General features: G+C 32.2%; 1 protein-coding gene across 1 annotated transcript; it reads left to right on the top strand.

Annotated features, from left to right (window-relative positions):
* Nucleotides 1-15,292: 15,292 nt before the first annotated feature.
* LOC124821129 (stearoyl-[acyl-carrier-protein] 9-desaturase, chloroplastic) lies at nt 15,293-19,006 on the top strand. The gene is made up of 3 exons (XM_047292966.2): nt 15,293-15,548; nt 17,024-17,528; nt 18,140-19,006. Exons 1-3 carry the CDS (start codon nt 15,439-15,441, stop codon nt 18,698-18,700), a joined length of 1,176 nt encoding a protein of 391 aa, XP_047148922.1. The 5' UTR covers nt 15,293-15,438; the 3' UTR covers nt 18,701-19,006.
* Nucleotides 19,007-19,747: the final 741 nt, after the last annotated feature.

Below are 19,747 nucleotides of genomic sequence, written 5' to 3'. Positions count from 1 at the left end.
GTTTGTTTTTATACCAGTTCTGAAAACTAGTATAAAAAGTCTTTTTTTAACCTGTATAAAAAGTCTTTCCTGCACTAGTGTCAAATTTTATATAGATATTGAATATTTTAGAATGTATTTGAAGATATAATGAAAGTAAATATAAGAGATGTATATATTTGATTATATGATGAACTATGGTCAATTTAGTATTATTATGGTTTTTTATTGATGTACTTTGGAATTGAAAAGTAACATTTGAGTATTCTTGGATTATATAATAATGTATGTAGTTGTATCTTGGTTAATCTAACAATTAAATTTTTTTGCATAATTTTTGTGAATTGTACCAATCTGAACATCATTGTAAAGTCATGGTAGGATTTGGGAGAAAGGATATGGATGAATAGTTACAATATTTGTCTTAGATCTCTACTGTATATCGCTTGATGCTACTCAGCCACAAGTCAGTCTGATACTCGAACATATGACGACATATTTCTACCTAGCTCTAACTTGGCCTCACATACTTTAATGACATATATTACTTTTTGACTTATGAGATAAATGGACCATGGCCCACCCAGACCCATATAGGTGAGGGCTCACGAACCCATAATTGTCCTTTAAATAGTACACCCATCAAGGTAAATAATTCAAGTTCATTTTTACAACATTAATTGCTATTTGACACACCCAACTAACTTGGGTGTTAAAGTGTCTTTTGTAGGCACACCACCATCCATCCATGGAGGATGAGACAAGCGCTAGGGGGAATAAATCCACTTGATGCATAGAAGATTGAGGAAGTCCATGAAGATCATCTTCATAGGGTACATGCAGCTTTGTAAGTACAATTAGTGTCCACCGCGGGGTTGGGGAATATATTATGAAGAGAGGGAGAGACGACGTAGAATAACGCTGGTGACGAGGCAAATCGACTTTGTCCCTACGCCATTAGAACCTTGTCGATGTTCCTCTATACATAAGAACCACAAATCGTGAACTATTAACAATCCTAATGCACTTGATGATATTGAAATAAGCCATATGCTATATATAACAAGTTTTTTTTATGTGAACAATGAATATAAAATTTCAATGATGATATTTGTTAACTTAGATGAGGAACCCTTTGAGGGTTCAAATTTCGTCCTCTCTTTCTTCTCTCATGTTCTCCACCCTCTCTTTTTATATTTTCATGTTATTTCCACATTTCATGGAGTACTAAGCCTCTAGGTTGATTTTGTTATAATTTCTTAACTAGATTTTGAGGTTAGATGAATAAATTTATTTGTTCTTTTTATTCTTGTCGTGATTTATTTTGATTTATGTCTTTTTCTTCTTAATAAAGTAAAAGTAATGATTTTTACATTGTAACGAGTTAGCATGATGTTAAATCTACATATCATATAAATCATGAGTCCAAAGGTTTTTAATTTTAATTGAGAATTTACTTTGATTAAAGTTCGAAGCTTTCATGTGATTGAATAAGTTTTTGCCAATAATTGATAATGTACTTTGATTAGTGGTAAAAACTTTTAAGAAGAATTAATCAAGAATGTACTTTGGTAAATTAACTTTTTACTTGATATAAGAGGTAAAAGAATAAACATGACTAAGCATAGTAATATTTAATTAAGAATGTACTTTGGTTAATATTGAGAATGCTAACAAATTAATTGAGAATTTACATTGATTAATTTGAAAATCTAAGATAATAATTAATTGAACAATAATATTTTGATAACCAATGATGAATCCTATTTTGAAAAAGTAGTGAAATTAACCTATTTTCTTTATCTTTTAAATCTTTTTATAAATTTATTTCTTTCTATCTTTTGTTATTTTGTTCTTTAATCTTTTATTGATCTTTATCTTCTTTATCATTTTTATTTTACTAACCCTTTGTATAGTTTTTATAAGAACTAATTTATTAATAATTAATTCCACATTCGTTGGGATATGCGTAAGGGTTGACTTTACCCTTTCTATTTTGTTGATCCAATATCATTATAGACAACATCATATATTTTCTCTTCATGCATAACATAGGAGATAGATTGTAAATCATGAAAAAACTGGCCATGAACTATGTTTGCTACTTAAGTTCCCATAAAGATTTATACCATTGGTAGCAAATACAAGTTTTAAGTTTCTTGGATTTACACCAAATTCTGGAAATGTTTCATCAATCTTCTTCCATTATGGGGAATCAGCTGGTTGTCAAAGAAGATTATCACACTTTCTTCCATCAACGTGTCATTTAAGATTCTTCGCATCTTCTTTAATGGAAAACAATCGTGTTGATAAGGGGAGCTTAGTCTCATTATACCTTTGTTTTTTATGATGAATGTTAAATGATTAATAATGGTTTATTGCACAACAAAATGACATAACAAATGTTTTATCTTTATCATGTTTGTGCTAGATATGTGAATCCATTAGTGTTGAATGAATCAAACTTAAAATACATGAATAATATCATTTATGGTATAAATAATCGATTAAATCAGTTATATAATCTGTTAGATTTTGTCAGATCACTTAGAAAGCTAACTGAGACAAACTGCTATGTTATAATCGATTATACAAGGTACATAACCGATTAAAATAGAGAGTAAGCCATAATCTAGTATATAAGTGAGATAATCTGTTAAGGATGACAAATAGATAGCTAATAAGGTTAAGGGTTGAAATAATCGATTATATAAGTTTGATAATCGATTAAAACAAAGAACTTAGTCTAATCCATTACATAAAGAGCCTAATCTGTTAAGATTTTTAAAATAAGCAATAATATGCTTAAGTCTTTAAATAATCGATTATACAATTGAGATAATATGTTAAAACAAAAAGAAAAACATAACAGATTACATAAATAACATAATTGATTATACTATGACAGGATTTGAAATTCTATATATATCATCTTAGAAACCTTCACCAACAGCTCTAGAAAGGTCTAAACCCCTCAAAACAACCTAAAGAACGCCCAAAACTGATGTTCAGAACCCCAAATTTGAGATTTCTAGTAACTTCGTATTACCAGACAACTCGTACCACCAGACAACTCCTTACCAGACACTTACCACCATACAACTCCTTACCAGACGACTTCTTACTAGATGACTCCTTGTCAAGCGACTCATTGCCAAGACTCCTTGCCAAACGACTCCTTACCAGATGGCTCATTGCCAAATGACTCCTTACCAGACAATCTACGAGACGATCTACCAAATGCTCACCACTAGAGTTTTAGTACAATAAAAGGCAAACTAAGTTCTAAATGGTCCCAAGAGCGCAGGCTTTCCCAAAATCATGATTTTAGAATTGTACCAGTCAAAACCCCCCATTTTATGCCCAAACTCACCCTTCTTCTAATTTATTCCAAACCAAAGTTTTGTAACAGTTCATCAGCTCAGACATGCCAATTTTAGACTCTCAAATTCATTAATAAACCAACTAATATTCAACATACCAAAACTACCCATTCAAACCAAATAAACCAAACAATACAGAAACCAATACATTTAATAAATCATTTAAAACATAATTTCTACATGTCATCCAAATTCAGGCTACAACAAACATGCAATACAGTTTATCAAACATTAACAATATTAAAATGGTAATTAGCTTTCCTTACCTTTTCAAAGCTTAACCGCTCTAAAAGGCCAAAAGTTACTCTCATAGTTTTAAGGATACTTATCGCACCTACAAGAAATAGAAACATAATAAGGGCATGTAGTTACTATCATTGATGAACAGAGAACTTAAAAAAAAAAAACTTAGAGGAAGCATGTAAAGAAGAAGCATGAAACCCTAGAAAAGAGCAGATATTTACCTACTCTTTTTTTCAAATTGATAGATTGGATAGGAAGATCTTGTTGTCCTTATCCTTTAGAAACTTTCTGATCATCAAACAAATAACCAACTGAAAAGAAAAGGTTAAAAAGAAGATAGAGAGAGATTTTAGGGTTGAGTTTAGTTTTAAAAAATAAAACTTATCTATAAAATTTATATTTAATAATTTGAAAAAATATAGTCTCATTGTTAAAAAAACATTATGACTCTTTAAACTCTATTTTGTAGGTTTTACATTTTACGTTGATAATATATTATGCTTAAATCACAATTTTTTATTAAATTTAAATATAAATTTTCAAAAAAAGAAATTATACTTAATTTACGTAAATAATTTTATATTATATAAGTACAAAATTTAAAATTATAATAGAGATTTTAAAGATAATGATTGTTTAATTTTAATATTTCAATCAATGAAATACTTTAAATTTCTGTGCCCCGATAACTAAAAATATTAAGATGATATGTTAAATAATACTTATTATATAAATTAATATTAAAAGAATCATACAATAATTATAGCTGATTTATATAGTTAATTTCTCTTAAAATTAAACAAATTTTATAAATTAATATTATATTTTTATATATAATAATAAAATTTTCATTTTTAATATTTTTATTACCAGTATACTTTAGCTCTAAGTTTCAAAATTTATAATTATTTTATCTTATTAAATTCAATTCCCTTTTTTATTTATATACTTCAATGACACGAAATAACATTTTGGTATTAAATTTCCATAAATAATAATACGTCATAATAATATAAATAATTACTCTATCATATCCTATCTTTCATTTTCAAAGCAAAAAGTTGAAGATGATTTTCACTATAAAGATGGATGCAAATTTAAATTGGCATCTTAAGTCAAACAGATTTATTTCAGATCATAAATGTGGAGGAAAAGAATTCTGTAACCGTCCAATAAAAACCTCTTGGCAAATAAGTCTATCCAATGAAACATGTTATTGTTAGATAATTAAACTAATTAAAATATTGCTTTGAATTCAGCATAATGTTTTTCATGCGCTATTAACTAACTTTGATATAAATTAATATTACTCTTTTTCTTCTTTTTTTCTTCTTTTTTTCTTCTTCCTTAAAATTAACGCCGACCACGTTTTATAAAGATTATATAAGTCACACATCATTATTTTAAGTAGGACAACATTACACTATTAAAACTGAGTTATAATTATTTTATACAGATATCGAATTATTAATATATATATATATATATATATATATATATATATAAAAGATGAAGCAAAATTAGTAAAATATTGTGAAATAGTATTTCAATGAAAATATACATGGATAGTGCATGGATTGATTATTCTAAAAAATATATGCAAAAATATAAGTGTATACTGACCTTTGTGTAATTTATAATAACAACTATAAAAATTAACTACATGTGATAAAATTACTAAAATTATATTGTGGAACAATAAATATGTATGAAATATCTTGAATTACTTCTTACAAAAATCACAAAGCACTGCATTTAATCTTACGGGAAAAAGTAGAAGAAGAATACCAATTATATTGTGTTGTGTCTAGCTAACCTTAACCTATTTTTAAAAGAATTAAAAATCATATAGAAACACATTAAAAAATATCATAAAAAATATATTTCTCACCGTAATAAATAATTTTAACATTGATTACCACATGCCATAGTAATTGCTTAATCAATATTCATCCCATGAGTAGATAGATAAAAGAAAATTTGAAGAAATTTCGTTATAAAAATCAGTAATTTTTTTTGTAAACTAAAATTAGTCTAGGCAAAAACTAAATTTAACAATTTTTAATTTTTTTAATTTTTAAATAGGGTATAGTTAATTTTTATTTTTTGTAAAAGTTGTTTTTGGAGGAGGCATGTGATTTGGGTGCATTTGAGGCATTGCTAAATATAGAGTTCCTAAGAGTTTGTAGGCACATTGGTGGTAGGAAAAGAGTGATGGATGGATTTGAAGTTTGAAGAACATTGATTTTATCGAAAGGGTTATAATTAATGCATAGGTTGACTATGGACAAACACCCTTTTCTCTCCCACCCATTACACATCAGCTATTTTTGCTAAAGTGGGAACACACTCATCAAATTCTGATAAATACACATTTACCACTGTAGTAGCTACACAGCTACACAGACCCATTATAACTCTGCATTTTCCATTTCAGATATTACTCTCTTTTCCTTCTACTTTTCATTCTCAAATTATTGTAGAGATGTGACGAACTCATTATAAAATTAGTTGCTTCGTTTGTACTTATAAGCACATAAACTAAAATATATGGCTTTAATAATTTTATAACATTTAATTCATGCTATCTTTGTACTTAAACTGTTAATAAAATATCTCTTATAATTTATTTTTTTTTATTTATAACGTTATGTAGTAAAATATTGGTTTAATACCTCTTTTGGTCCCTCGAAAGAGGGCAAATGTTCAATTAGGTCCTACCTTTTTTTAGAAGTTCAATGTGGTCCCAAATTTTGTAAAAAGTGTGCAATTAAGTCCTTTTTGAAAACGGCGTTAATTTTTTAACGGAGCAACTGACAGGGTGGACTGAAGTTTGCTACGTGGCTGTGTGAGGGTAATACGTGGTTTTCCTAATTCGAAAAATCCTAAATTTGAAAATTAGAAACCTAATTAAAATTAGAATTAAGAGGGAAAACTCCCAATCTGAAAGGATTATGAACCCTAAATTGGAAATCCCAATTTCTTTCTACCCTCTTCTTCTTATGTCTGCTTCGTCACGCTCATGTGAGGGAAAGATATAGTTTTCCCTTCTCTTCTTCTCCTTCGGCGCTGCTCTGCAACCATATGGCAGCTTCCTTTCTCTCACGTTGGGACAACTCGCGACAACTTTGGGGTGGTCAGCGGCGGCGGAGCTTGTGAGCGACACAGCGGCAGAGGCGCGACCCTTGGGGTTTCGATGGTGGTTCGCGCGGTGGGTCTCGAGCGATAGGTTTGCGGAGATCAACGAAACTTCGCCGAGGTTGGCCGCTGGATCTCTGGGTTTTGGTTTTTGTTTTTGGTTCTGGTTTTCTGCAGGTGGAGGGTTGGCCTCGCGGTATGGTTCGACTTCTTCGACCTGGTTCGTCGACGGCGAAGGACGGAGCTTCTGGTTTATTCCTTCAGCGGCGGTCTTTGGTCTTGGACAGTAATATTACTCTCTCACAAACACGTATCACCCTCACACAGCCACGTATTACCCTCACACAGCCACGTAGCAAACTTCAGTCCACCCTGTCAGCTGCTCCGTTAAAAAATTAACGCCGTTTCTAAAAAGGACTTAATTGCACACTTTTTACAAAATTTGGGACCACATTGAACTTCTAAAAAAAGGTAGGACCCAATTGAACATTTGCCCCCTTTCGAGGGACCAAAAGAGGTATTAAACCTAAAATATTTTATTTGATGTACGTATTTGGTTTTTGTTTTATCTTGTAATATATTTATATGATCTTTGAAGTGCTTAGAGAAATTAATATATTCACAAAACTATCACATATCTAGTATCTGTCTTATTATTTACAAAATTAACCACACGTTCTATTTAAAGGTTCTATTTTAAGAAAAAATATGAACCACGTTAACAAATTTCAATACATTCATTGGTATTCTCCATTAAACATTATATAAGTTTCTACATAATTAACCACACACATGCTGTTTAAAACAAAAGTTATGAATCACATTTTTAATACATTCATTTGATTTTTTCCATTTAACATTATACAATATATAATTTAGGATAGTGTTTCTACAAAATTGGTCAAACACTCTCACTTTCTTGATGGTTTGACTTCTAGTTATTTTGTCTCTGATTTGTCCGTTACAAAGCGTGTTTCTTAGGAACAACTCTTGTACTTAAGTTTGTAGTTGTCTGGACACAATAGTATTAAATACAATGATCAATTTCAAAAACTATCTTACTTGGACCTTCTATTTATACTATTAATTATCACCAATCTAATTATGACACGTTCATACCCTGATACAATTACTTAACTAATTTGCATTAAGCTACTTTTAGACTCATTAATCGCATTAGACGTCAACTGATCAGTCACATTCGAGATCGATGACTAACATGATTGATCGACTTATAGACTAGTATGCTACTTTTAATATTCTGACTAGTCGGCCTATATTATTCTACCGATAATTTCTTCTCAAGGTAATAATGTCAATCGTTTGTCTTTCTTTGTTTGAGAAGCCTTTTGGTTGGAAGGGTCAGAGGTATGCTAACAATGTTACCTCGTACTCATGGTCTCTTGGGACTTTGTTTTGGATCCAAGAGTTCTCAACGATAACATAGAGGATTATGTGGTGAACCTTTTGGTGCACAATGGGAACAAGCATGTGTGTCATGGTAGGGGGAGTTCAAAGTTGGGCTTTTTCTTCGTGTACGCTTACTTCTTCACTGACCAACACATCAGGAATCCTTTTTTATGACTTCTAGGTGGGGTGCTATGAGCGTTGAAGATTGCACTGACCCAACTTCACTCGAATGGTTGGGCCACTATGCAAGCCTTTTGGATCTTGTGCATGGTGTTAGATCTGACCCTGACACCTACTTTGTTCCTCCATCATTTTTGCACTTGCACGCACGATAAGAAATAGTGGGTGTCCTTAATAAGTGAATCAAATAAGTGACTCCTTAAACTCTTTTTTGCTTCATATAACAGGTTTAAGTTTGATTTCTTTTAAGTTGCAATAAAGGATGTCGATCGATGGTACTTTTTTTACACCAACAATTGAGTTATATTCCTCCTCTATTGGACTCATTCTCCTGCTCAATTGACCTCGTCGCGCATGACTTTGATGACACCTAAGGAGGTGCCAGCGTTGGAAGTGCTCCATCAACTCCATCACAAGCTCTCAACCAAATAGCTCCTCAATTGTTATAATTCTTACAATATGTGTAATGATTTTTTGGTAAGTAGATTTCCTTCGTTTGCTTCGCTTTCCATCTGATGTTTAACTTCGCTAAATCTTTTGTTTTGGTCTTAATGTCATGGCGGCTGCTAATCCAAAAAAAGATAAGACTTCTCTATGAAGATTCTAGACATGCATCTCGTGTAGCCTAGTGGTTCTAGGAAGGTGTAGACTTCACATGACATTAATCGTACTCGTCTTAAAATCGTTTCCCGGATAAGCAGTCATTCATGTCGAGGAGGATGATCCTCTAATCCTTAATGTTTCACCTCTGAAGGTAGTTCCCTCTTCTAAGTCGGATTGGTGGGATGAGGGCAAGATGAAAAAGGATAAGAAGATAAGGTACAACGAGAAGTTTTCCTCAACTCTCTCTCCAAAGCGAAGTCATCGAGGTGATGAGACTTTGGCTCCCTTGGCTGGAAGGATCTTTAGGGTTGAGTTTAGGGTCAGTAATAAGGTATCCTTCAACCTTAATTCGTTTGAGAAGGAACTCATCAAAGTCTTTTATGAGGTAGACGCACTAGACGTTCTTGCCAAGCCGAGTGTTTGAGCGACCTTTTTTAGCCAACAAGTTACCCCTAGAGGTGATCTGATGGGCGTAACTCGCTTGGAGAAATAGTTGGCTGACTCCCAAAAGAATTTAGATTATGATTTCAAAGGTAATTCTACTTTCACCCGCCCATTTGAAGGATGCAGTAATGGCTCATGTTGGGTACTCTAAGGGTAAGGAAGATATGTCTGTTAGGCTAACCAAATTGATTGAGGAGGAGAAGTGCTTGGCACTTGTCGTTAAAAGGACAAGGAGAGGATGGCTAAGTTGACTAAGAAGAATATGACCTTGTCAAACAAGCTTGAAACAACTGAGTGAGAAGTAATTGGGCAACACAGGCCAACAGACCTTGACCAAGCATCATACTTCTATGACATCCTACTTAACAAGGGTAGGTTTGATGTGTGTAAAGTCTCCTATAATGGGGAATTGATGTTTCTCCATGAGATGCTTATTAATGATGTCAATATTGTAGTCCCTCCTGAATAAATTGTGCTCAATTGAATGGTTGTTCACTAGCATACCACATAAAAGAACTCATAGTTGTCTTTTGCTTTTTATTTTTAAAAGTTGATAATTATTTGTCTTCCAATACTAATGCTTTCTTTTCGAACATTAATTTTCTAAATTTTCCTTTGCCTAATCGTTATGGGTATATTGTTAGGTATTTTGCTAACTTGTCGTCCGACTTCCTTCACGAATTTTTATTGTTATGGAGTGGTTCCATGATCGAAATATGCCTTGGCCTATTTTAATGTAAGACTTGGTACTGATTCACTTTTGTGATACTTAACCTTGACCAAAATTTTGATGTTAATTGGGAGGGGTTTACTAGTGAACATGCCCTTAACCAATTGTTACAAGATCGAGAGAGGTTTTTTTTGTTAAAAGTCACTTTTAGCCAATATATTTGTGTCATCGGGAGGGGTTCCAAATTTGAACGCACCCTCTAAGCTTATGAAAATAAAACATGTAGATAAACAAGACTTTTGTGATAGAGGTGCATCATTAAAACCTCCCTGGCCAAAAACCTCCTTAGGGGAAAATATTGGTGGTAGAAAATAATACATCATTCAGTACATTCAACATTAACTCAAATAAAGCTTTGAGGTGTGAAGCATTTCAAGCATTTCAAGTGTCAGTATGCCCCCATTCTTTAGGTTCTTAGTGACTCTAAGTGGCCATTCTTAGTTGGCATTGAACTTTCCCTATGTTGCTTTATTTTGAGCTTTGTTCGTCTTCCTCCACGCCAGGTCTTTTTCAGCAAAGCTTCTTATTTTGACCTTACTATTGTACTTGTAAGTGACCATCCTTTTGTAGGCTTCTGCTCATACAATTGCCACCTCCCTCCTCTTGGCTAAGTTATCTAATTCACCTTGGATTTGACCGACATTCATGGTCATGTTCTGCATTTTCCTTTTGAGAGTGGGCTCTCCTACCTCAATAAGTATAATTGTGTTTGTCCCATAAGTCAAGTTGAATAAGGTTTCCTTAGTTAAGATGTGTAGTGAGCATCGACACGCCAAAAACACCTTTAGTAGCCTTTTAGCCCATGCTTTTTTCCTTCACCTAGCTTGTGTTTATGTTATAAAACTATGATCTTGTTCAAGGCTTCAACTTAACCATCCATTTGAGGGTGTTCATAAAACTCGCCCAAATAATTGATTATTACTTACGATAATCGATTAATGTTGAACCCAAACTCATTCTAAACAAATATCAAGTATTCAAAACACATAAGCATCATCCCCACACCACGAGAAAACATACTTAACATATCATACATGCACTCAAGCCTCACATCCCCTTGTAAACAGACTCAAATACTTACATCACATCACTTGAGTCATCCAAAACCTATTGATGAATCAATATTTTCTCCCATTCACTTAGCTTCTTGTACTAGATTTAATTAGAAAATTGTGCTTAATTTGACCAATATTTCCTCAGTCTTGATATTTGCGCTTAATTTAACGAGTAATTCATATTTTAATTAATTTGAATTATTTGAGTTTAATTATTTTCATTATTATTTTCAGGGCAAATTTTGGAATTATATTTTGGGACAACAAGAATATTGCCACGTCATTTGTTATTTTCCACATCAACAATTGTTTTTAATTTCATTTGTAATTTTACTTTTTTAATTTTTAGACTAGATTTGAATATTGGACCAGATTTAGGTTTTGGGCCCATTTTTGGATAGATTTGGAAAAAACCCATTTTAAGGGCTAACCTAGAGTCTTGTGCCCAAGTAGCAACCACCCTTAGACTCCTTCATTCTCTAATTTTCATTTTAGAAGCTCTTGGGATGTGAACAGTGCTACACCTTAGGTTTTCTAATTTCGTTTTTCAGAGTAATTCTGTTTTCGTCTTTTAATTTCATTTTCGTTTTTCATCTGGTTTTCTAATGGCAATTTCGTTTATCTCTATTATGCAATTTCCTCATTCCCAATTTAATTTTTATAGAGTGTATAATCAATTAATTTGTCAATGTTATAGTATCTTGATTAATCTTTGATAAAAAGGTTGATTGTGTTATTTAAAACTCGCTTTGTGATAATAATAAAATATTATGTTAGTTTTTCAATCAATTATTTGATTACTTTAGTCTTTTAAAATGTATGTGTTCAACAATATTTCTTGTCTAAATCCTTTGGTCAATTTAGATTAAACAAAAAGTTTTTCACAAGTGGTTGATATTAGTGATTTTCAATGTTTAATTAGCACTTATCTTGTTTCGATTGTGTACAAAGCCTGTAATAACTATCCTAATTTTACTTGTTTTTGCATAAGTTGAAGCTTGAGCCATAGAAGGGTGTTTCACTAATAAGCAACCTTAAGCAACTCTAGCCCAACAATAGCAATGGAGGAAACCTCGACATTGGAGTCATGAGCCACTGCTTAAGCTGTGTTGTGAAAGTCTATAAGTAAGAGCATTCTGGATAGATTCAAAAGAAGTGGTGAGAGAGAGAGAAAGGACTTCAATGTTAGATCTCTTAGGGTATTCTAGAGAGAGACTCTAGTGAGTCTTCTCACATATAATCCTTGTAATTCAAAGATATATCCTTAGAGGATTATGAGATGTTTTCCTCCTCATTGCATGTACTTCTTTCAATATTTATGAGGAACTAAACCTCCATTATGTTGGAGCATGATGTAGTAGATTCAAACTTTCTTGTATTCGGTGACACTTTTATCTATGAAGTTTTCATTTAATTTAAAGGGATTAATTGGTTTATGCTTGATTGTTGGATGAATTGATCACTTATCCTATTTAACTGACTTAAGATTGAGTGGAAGCTAGTCTTAAGTTGTGGTCTAAACAGTTTTCATGTATGTTTTTGAATGAAATAGACCAGAGATGTGCAGTTGGAATAGAGTCTTATTCATAATGCAAGTGAGTCGTACGCAGTAACTGACAGGTTTCACATTGGATAGTAGGCAATATATTAATTTTTGGATATCGGGATGGGCCTAGAGTACATAAAGAGTACTCTCAGGACTTGATCATCTAAAGCTACAAATTTGGAGGAAGATCTAATACAAGAGAGGAGGAATTTGTGAAGTCAAGCTTCAACACGGTTCAAACACTAAAATCACTCTTTTAATAGCTTAAATTAAGTTCTAAGTTGGCTTTATAACACTCATAACCTTCACACTCACTTTTTACACAAAAATAGTTTTATATTATATCAAACTGCTCAAAATATTATTATTTCCTTTAAATTTCTATGGATACAACACTTGTTTACTACAACAACCTAGTATACTTACGGGTATATTTGGGGTGTTGCAAGCACATCGAAAAAAATTTCATTTGATTAATATCTCATTGAATGAGAGAGACCGTTGTTCTAGATGTATGAGACTTGATTTAACTTCTCACTCAATCAATCATTAATTACTTAAACTTCCGTTATCATATCATATTTCTCATACATTATTCTAATAACAAAATCAATCTCTAACATTATTTACTTTTTTATTTTAAGAATGATAAATTCTTTTTTATCTTTATTCTTATTTGTCTTTTAAAATCGATCTTCTTGTTTTTAAATACTAAGATCATTAGCATATTCAAAAATAGTGTGAAATATAAATGTTAGTTACATTTTTTAATCTTCATTTTTAAAAAATTATTATTCATTGAGATTAAGTTTATATTTATGGTATTTTAAAAAATCAACATTAAGTATTATTGAGTTAAGTAACATTCATTTATATTTTAAATACTTAAACATGTTTTATAATGTTTATATTTTTCTTGCAAGGGAAAATATTCTTCTGATGCATATCTTAAAAGTTAAATATAAAAAATAAATTTATTTTATATTATATTTTGTATCGAAATTTAAATATTGAAATAAGGAAATTGATTTGAAAAGTTTAATGTATCTAGTTGCAATATTTATGTTGTAAGACTTTTTCCCCCTAAGTTCAGGTACAATCAACTTAGGTGTAATAAGAGTTTTAGCAATTGTGGCGCAATACAATCAAATACCAAGTTATTTTAATTATTTAATAAAATATTTAAAACACTTTAATTGTTATATTAACCATCATCCTAATCTTAGGTTAAGAGGTTATTAATCAGAATGTTTATTTTTGGTTGTGTGAAAGTTAATTATAAAGCAGTACTTAACCTATTAAGTTAAGAGGTTATTAATCAGAATGTTTATTTTTGGTTGTGTGAAAGTTAATTATAAAGCAGTACTTAACCTATTAACACAATAAAATTTTCAGCTAACTTGGTTTGTAATTAATTAACAATTAAATAAGTGCTTAAATATATTTTCAATGCTTGTAATATATGTTTAAAGCTTTTAATTTTTTAATTTTTGTCTTTATAAAATTTATTTTACTGTTTAGAGGTCCTGTTAGGTCTCATGTCAATTCTTTATTGGAAAACAAGTATGGTATTATTAAATAATAAAATATTTGTAGAAAGAGCAGTATCAAAACTTTATAATTTCATAAAAGTTCTGAAAATATTTTCACTGATTATATAACATTTTTTATATAAAATAATAGACATAAAACAAATATATTATGGTAAATGAACACACCAAATACCCAAATATTAAGGGATGTGATTAGTACCAGGTCAATAAAACTAAATCAATTAAAAATTAAAAAAACTATGTAAAATAGTAAGCAACCAAAACTATAAATAATTAAGATTAAAGAAATAAAATAAAAAAATGGTGGAAACACTAATTTTTTTCATGTTTTAAGATTTTATTGCGATATTCACGTGGGTTGACGCTACTTTTTTTTCATGTTTTAAGATTTTCTAAAGACTACTTATTTAGAATATTAGTACAATCCAATCAAACATTGACATTGTCCTAAATTTGAGTTTTAGATTCAACTCATTAACTACTTCTCACCCCCTTTAATAGGTAAGAAACTATTATAATAAAAAAAAATTAATATCACATTATTAACTATATTTCTTTGAAAAATATAATTCAGAAAGATTAGTATCCTTATTATTATATTTTTATTATTCAAAGTTAATTTAAAACTGAAAAAAATGAGTGGAGTTTATTAAATAAAAACTAAACCAATATAAAAGTTTACAGAATTTTTCTTAAAAATAATATATTAAAGATATATTACTAATCCTTTATACTTTCACATCGCGGTTCAAATCTGTTCACTAAAAACCTAGTAAGAATATTCTCTTCATCACCCAAGTTGCTTATCTAACATTTCTTCAGACCTTATGTATATTAATATTCCAAAAATTATTGCAACAAAATTGATAGTAGTTGTTCGTTAGATTTAATGTAAAAGAGGGAAGGGCAATAGAGTAATTAGAAGGAAAAAAGAGGAGGGTTTTAGGGAAGGAGGAGAAAAGACGAAAGTATCCCTGAATCGATGCGCCTAAACCATCCATTAAGTGGTTCCCTTCTTTCCCTTTCACTCGCTACTCTCCTCCTTTGCTGCCTCACATCACTCTTCTTCTTGGCTTGCTTTCTTTCATTCTTTCTTCTCATACAATTTCTAATTCGTTTGTCGAAATCTCTTTCACTCTCATCGTCTTCCAATCAGGAAACATAAGAACCAAGAATGGCTCTCAGACTGAATCCTCTGCCAACCCAAACCTTCGCCCTTCCTCAGATGGCTAGTCTCAGATCTCCCAAGTTCCGCATGGCTTCCACCCTCCGCTCTGGTTCCAAGTCAGTTCTATCTCTCTCAGATCTTCTTCTCTTAACTCAATTCATGCATTTCTCTTTTTTTTTTTTCACTTCCTTCATTTTTCACTCTTTCCTTTTTCTTCTGTTTTTTCCATCTCTCTAATGTCTCAAACCAAACCTAACAACTTTGAAAACCACGCTCTATTCTTAATGCTTTGTTTTGTTTTTCTTAGTTTGTTTGTTTTCGAATTCACTTTTTTATTTTCTCCATCAACTATTCTTCGCACAAAATGTTATTCCACATGTTTGTTTTCGCAATCTGATGGATGAGGTGGAGTGGTTCAATTTCATACAATACACACTGTTGGGTTTTTTCTTATTTTTCGTGTTCGGTGTGCGTGCTTTTTTTTTTCTCGGGATTGGTGAGGATTAATAAGGAATTGTTTCAGTCTACCACAAAGACTATTTGTGTTTTGTGATTTCGATTCTGTTGTTTTCTGTTTCTGCCTTTGTTTTTGGTTAGAAAAAAATTTGGCGGTTCTCTCGTGTTCAGGTTCTCGTTTTCAACCTATTTACATTCATGTTTAAGGTTCTCGTTTTCAACCTATTTACATTTATGTTTTACTTTCACTGTCAGGAAATTGTTGTTTAGTTACTTAATTTTTGTTTTCTTTCATTGTTGGGTTTTTTTTTCTTCAGTTTCGAATTGAGTACCTTTTAAATTAAGGATTTTGATGCTTGCTGCGTCATTGTTATCTTCTGCTTGATTTCATTTGTGGTCTCTGCTTTTTAGCTTATCTTTCGGATGTTACTTTGATGATTGTTGTCAACTTTTCACTGATTATGATTATCTTGATGTGGATGAATTAAAAAGAGTGGTAACAGTTCCGACTTGTGAATGGCTTTTTTTGCTGGTTGTTTGGGGTTTTTGGATGGAAATTTGAATAACACAGGAATGTAGGCGCGTTTGGTGAAACTGTCCATTTGTCACTTTGATAGGTGTTTGTGTAGATAGCTAAACATTGTGAGCCGTGCACATGCTAGGAATGAATACTAATTGGGTATGCTCAGGTACCTAACAGGTGGTGTATTATCTTTTTATACAAAAAAAATGGATGTCCAATGCTGCTACTGCAGCGATGTGATCATATGACTAGATTTATCTCGATATCAACTGGTCCTACTTTATTTTCCAAAAATGACACTATTTCTCCTAATTGAAGTGACAATTTCCCCACCATTCATCCTTACTCCAGTTTGTTTCATACACATGGACATCTATCTTGCTGCATTGAAACTGATTTACTGTTTGTTTGCAAACTGCCCATTATGTAAGATAGTCATTTTTATTCTTTTGGATATTGGTGTTCATGAAATGGTATAGGTCTGTATCTGTGGGGATTGTATGATTGTTGTTGCTATTAACGGTACTGTTCACTCTGTAGATCAAATTTACCAGCATGATCATTTGAGAAGTTGCTGTATTATTTCTCTAAAAGTCATTTGAATTTTTGTAGAGAGGTTGAAAATATTAAGAAGCCTTTCACGCCTCCGAGAGAAGTGCATGTTCAAGTGACCCATTCTATGCCTCCCCAGAAGATTGAGATTTTCAAATCGTTGGAGGATTGGGCTGAGCAGAACGTCTTGACTCTCCTTAAACCTGTAGAAAAATGTTGGCAACCACAGGATTTTTTACCAGATCCTTCTGCAGATGGATTTGACGAGCAGGTGAGAGAACTGAGAGAGAGAGCGAAGGAGCTTCCTGATGATTACTTTGTTGTTCTGGTTGGAGACATGATCACGGAGGAAGCCCTTCCTACTTATCAAACAATGTTAAATACATTGGATGGAGTTCGTGATGAAACAGGCGCTAGCCTTACTTCCTGGGCAGTTTGGACTAGGGCATGGACTGCTGAAGAAAATAGACACGGTGATCTTCTTAATAAGTATCTTTACTTATGTGGACGAGTTGACATGAGACAAATTGAGAAGACAATTCAGTACTTGATTGGATCTGGAATGGTAAGATCTTATACATCTTCTGTAGTCTATCTTGGTCTTCAGCGATTGTAGTTTTCATAATGAAACATACTCGTACTTGCCGTTTAACAGCTACTACATTTGGGCCGTGGTTGAACAAGGGCCTGAAATATGAATTTTATTACCTAATGCATCGAGTGTTATTAATGTGTTTCTGTCAGCAAAAATATACACATGAAAGCCATTGACCTATTTTAGGGTCTACCTTCTAAAAATGAAGGTCTAGATTATTAGAGTTGGATTCAACTTTCTTGAAATTTCTTATGAATTTTTCTACTTGTACTTTTAGGTGTAGAAAAAATGAATAAGTTTCTCTATAAACCAAAATTACCGTATGCATAAGTTAAAAAGAAAAAAAAAATCTTTTAGATAAGCTATTAGGAGAGAGCTTCTACAAAATAGCTAATGCATAAGCTAATTTTTAGCTATGATGAAGCTCATTTTATTTCATTTTTCCTATAGAGATGTTTGTGGAGAAGTTTATGTAAACAGACCGTACATCCATACAGCATTATTTGTACATGACATTCAGCATTATTTTGCACTTCTCACTTTTCCAGTATTGTCCTTGACTGATTGATATTGATGGATAGGATCCTCGGACTGAGAACAGTCCCTACCTTGGTTTCATTTACACTTCATTTCAAGAGAGGGCAACCTTCATATCCCACGGAAACACAGCCAGGCTTGCTAAGGAGCATGGTGATATAAAGTTGGCCCAGATCTGCGGCATGATTGCCTCGGATGAGAAACGCCATGAGACTGCATACACAAAGATAGTGGAAAAGCTGTTTGAGGTTGACCCTGATGGAACTGTTACGGCGTTTGCAGACATGATGAGGAAGAAAATTGCCATGCCAGCACATCTTATGTATGATGGCCTTGACGACAACCTGTTTGATAACTACTCTGCTGTAGCCCAACGCATTGGGGTCTATACTGCCAAGGACTATGCTGATATACTTGAATTTCTGGTGGGGAGGTGGAAGGTGGAGGATCTAACAGGACTATCAAGCGAGGGAAGGAAGGCTCAGGATTACGTTTGTGGGCTGCCACCAAGAATCAGAAGGTTGGAGGAGAGAGCTCAAGCAAGAGTCAAGGAGTCATCAAAAATTCGGTTCAGTTGGATTCATGACAGGGAAGTACTACTCTAAATGCACCGAGGAAGCATCGTGAATGTTCCTGGAAAACCATTCTGAGAAATGTTGAATAGTTGAAGATTCAGTATGTCATTTTTTTTTTCTCTTTTTGCCTTTTTTTGGTTTGTTATATGTCACTGTAAGGTGAAACAGTTGTTCTTGCATGGTTCGCAAGTCACGCAATTAGGGGCAACTGTAGTATTAGAAATGCTATTTTTTGTTTTCCTTTTCTTTGTGGTAGTGATGTCTGTTGAAGCATAAGCAAAACGTTTTTCTATGGCAATTTTGATGATAAAGAAATTTAGTTCTTCCGTGGTTGGATATATTTCTACATAGTAGAAGTTAGTTTGATGATGGTGTAGCGACCGAGTCTTGCTTATTTGCCATTTTGCAATAGGATAACTTAGATATGCTCCCTTTATTATTGTTGGCCAACTGAAATATGCTCACTAACCAGATTAATTGTCACTACGGCTACCAGGCAATCTTCTTGCGTGTGATTCTGTCAAATGATTACATGTAATTTTGGTGGGATAATATGGTTTGTTACTATATTCATGTATTCATATTTGCATACGCTATGTTAATGTGAGAAGCACGCAAACAAAAATTCTGCCTTTTATATTTTAACTTGTGTGTTTTTGGTTAATGTTTTTTATATGCTTAAAAATATTAGAAAGATGTTTTGTTGAGGATTTAAATTTTTCCATTTTAAGTTCTTTAAAGTATATTTTCAAACTTTTATCACTCCGAAACGTCTTTCTCTATGAATTAATTAACCCCTCTTTTCCTTTTCCACTTAGGCTGTGTTCTTTTTAAGGGATTTAAGGGAGATGATTTGGGGGAGATGATTTGAGTGGATTTGAGTGGATTTGAAGGTAATTTTTTTGTTGTTTTTTTGAGTGGATTTGAGGTTAATTGAGAGTGGATTTGGAAGGAAAGTTTGTGAGAATTAGTGTAGGATTTGATTGATGTGATTGATTTTAAAAATTAGTTTAATTGGTAGAAAATGTAGATTACCAAATTGCCCTTCTTATAAAAGTATTATAAAATGTTATTTTG

The sequence above is a fragment of the Vigna umbellata genome, chromosome 1, assembly GCF_029865625.1.
Source record: "Vigna umbellata cultivar VRB3 chromosome 1, Vumbellata_1.0, whole genome shotgun sequence".
Classification (NCBI taxonomy): domain Eukaryota; kingdom Viridiplantae; phylum Streptophyta; class Magnoliopsida; order Fabales; family Fabaceae; genus Vigna; species Vigna umbellata.
Note: the sequence above shows the minus strand (reverse complement) of the source record. Positions and strands in the feature narration are given on the sequence as shown.